Raw genomic sequence first — 2381 nt, 5'->3', positions numbered from 1 at the left:
TTCATCATTCATTCTTCCTGAGGTTCGTCGTGGTATTGAGACGAGGCTCAGAAATGTGCAGCGTAAAGTCTTTTCGTGTACTGCCACCAGGGGGCAGTGTCATAAATAAGGGTCGTGTTCCTACTGGCCATTAAGAAGAATGCAGGTTTGAGGGTGAACAGCAGGCGGGCAGTCTGGGAGGTGAAGGTGTTCTCGGAGAAGAAGAGCGAGCTTCACTGACGCTTCCTCCGAGCTCTGCGGTTCTTAAACCACACCTGGAAACGAAGGAGACACAGAGTTAGTCTCGTGACTCTAATATGCGTGCGCATTTCGGTCTGAGAGGACAGTTCAGTACCAAAACTGTAATCTTGAACTACAAACTGCAATCTTAGTGAAGTACTAATCCTTCACAGGTCTTCATCTATTAGAAATACCGGGTAAAGGTCTAAAGTACTCAAACACTACAGTATGTTGGAAGGCATGAAGGTACCTAACGTTTCAAAAGGCCCAATACTGAAAACTAGTAACCAGTGTAGTATCAGTACTGGGAACGTTAAAGGGATTCAAAGGTACTGGATCACCGTAGCACCGTCCATCTTCACTGATACTAAACATTTAAAAGTCTTCGAACTTTTCCAGGCAACTATTTTTTCTCCTCTTATTTAATGAGTCAGTTCTACAAAACATGAAACTACAGCACGAGTCAAATTTAGTCAAAACAATTAAGTCAAATTTCAGGAACATTTCAGTTTCCCATCAGTGAGTCTGCTGTCATTACATGCACCATTTACAGCGCCTGCGCACGAGACATTTTTATTGTTTTTTCCGTTTCAAAATGCAGAATCTTAAAATTGTTAAATAATAACATAAACTCTGGTTTAATGATGTTTTTCTAAAAAGTGAATTCGTATGTTGTTCATTCCCTGGCTGCTCTGTGCGCAAAGATTAAAAAAAGGCCTTTGTGTTTAATGTATGCATGTAATAAAATACCCTTATTATTTTTAATTACTTGAGTCAAAGTAAAATGGAACTTGGGAGCCTTTTGTGTAACTTGGAGGGATTTTACGCACGGACGGTCACTTGTTCGTTCCTCACGGCCTCCTGACAGCCTCACACCCCAAATCATCATGTCGGACTCACCCTGACGGTCTCCTCGCTCAGCCCGGTGCGCCTCGCCAGCTCGGCACGAGTCTCCACTGAGGGGTACTCCGTGATCTCGAACAGCGCCTCGAGCTGCTTGATCTGACTGTCAGTGAACACCGTCCTCACCCGGAACTTGTGAAGCGACTGCGGGGGCACCGCCGAGGGCTGCGGGTATCCGCTGTAAGCCGCCAGAGGCTGCATATCTGGGGGGGAAAGGACCAGAAATGCTTTTAGCGAAGAAAGAATCAGACAAAACAGAAGCATGAATATCACAGCAAACACATCCTGACTGTGACTAAATCCGAAAAATAATAAAAGTTTCCCATTTAAAAAAAAAGAGTCTCAAAGTTTTGGTGAAGAAATAAAACTTGAACTGTGAGAGTCTCTGCTTACCGGCACGGATTTGGCTGAAGTGCGCGTAAACTCCGGGGTTTGAGTAGAAGTGCTGCTGATGGACAGCGGGTCTGTAAAGCGGGAATCGTTCCTCTCCGAAGCTCATCTCTCTGCACTGCTGGCAGCCTATCGCCTGTAACGGGACCTGGACCGGCGAGGGAGCTCTGACATTGCCGATGACCCCCCGGTGACACCCGTTCGGTGGAAAGTCCTGCAGCGGCGGCCTCGGGCCGAGCTGCGGGGAAAGGATGCGCTCGATGCTGAAGTCCGACACTCGGCCTCGGTCCATGGTTTCTCTCTGTGACCCGAGAGCTCCAGCGTCCACCTTTAAACACCTTCTGCTCTTTAACATGTTAATCAGCTCCTGAATTCAGACATGAGAAGAAATCTGGACTTTGATTTGACCCCTGACCCTTTGATGGTTTGAAGTGGACGATGACTGACAGCAGCTTCTGTAATGGGTGTGTTACCTGTAACTTCAAAGAGCTCCTTCATCAGTGATGGCGCAGTTTTAGCTGTTAGTGAAGTTTTTGATTAAAAGTTCAACTTTTGTTTCACTCTGAAAAGATGAAAGACTTTGGATCTTAATTAACCCCAGTTTGTAAACGCCTCAGAGACAACAGCCGAGACTGGAGGAATCAAACCCTCATAGATTAAATGTTAATGAAACCACATTATGTAAAAACCCTGAAAACGAAAGACACACTTCTTTACATTTGGAAACTCTGTGTAAGAACAGAATAGTTTGATACATACGAGATTTACTTTTCATCTCACGACGTTTTACATTTAAATCCCTTTAGTTCCGTTTGAAAGACCAAAACTCCTCTTTATTCTTTAGCTTCGAATATGACTTAAAATAATAT

At 44.7% G+C, this 2381-nt stretch overlaps 1 protein-coding gene across 1 annotated transcript; it reads right to left on the bottom strand.

Moving 5' to 3' along the window:
* Positions 1-212: 212 nt before the first annotated feature.
* dharma lies at positions 213-1804 on the bottom strand. The gene is made up of 3 exons (XM_005737518.1): positions 1516-1804; positions 1120-1325; positions 213-254 (listed from the first exon to the last, which is right to left on the bottom strand). Exons 1-3 carry the CDS (start codon positions 1802-1804, stop codon positions 213-215), a joined length of 537 nt encoding a protein of 178 aa, XP_005737575.1.
* Positions 1805-2381: the final 577 nt, after the last annotated feature.

Source organism: Pundamilia nyererei, unplaced genomic scaffold (genome assembly GCF_000239375.1).
Source record: "Pundamilia nyererei isolate P.nyererei 1_Seehausen unplaced genomic scaffold, PunNye1.0 scaffold00076, whole genome shotgun sequence".
Taxonomy (NCBI): domain Eukaryota; kingdom Metazoa; phylum Chordata; class Actinopteri; order Cichliformes; family Cichlidae; genus Pundamilia; species Pundamilia nyererei.
The sequence above is the reverse complement of the archived record's forward strand: the minus strand, read 5'-3'. Positions and strand labels throughout refer to the sequence as shown.

Coding starts and splice junctions, on each gene's coding strand:
- dharma (XM_005737518.1), bottom strand. CDS start 1,804: ATGGACCGAGGCCGAGTGTCGGACTTCAGCATCGAGCGCATCCTTTCC. Junction 1,326..1,515: donor CTTCAGCCAAATCCGTGCCG/GTAAGCAGAGAC, acceptor TTTCCCCCCCAG/ATATGCAGCCTCTGGCGGCT. Junction 255..1,119: donor TGAGCGAGGAGACCGTCAGG/GTGAGTCCGACA, acceptor CTTCGTTTCCAG/GTGTGGTTTAAGAACCGCAG.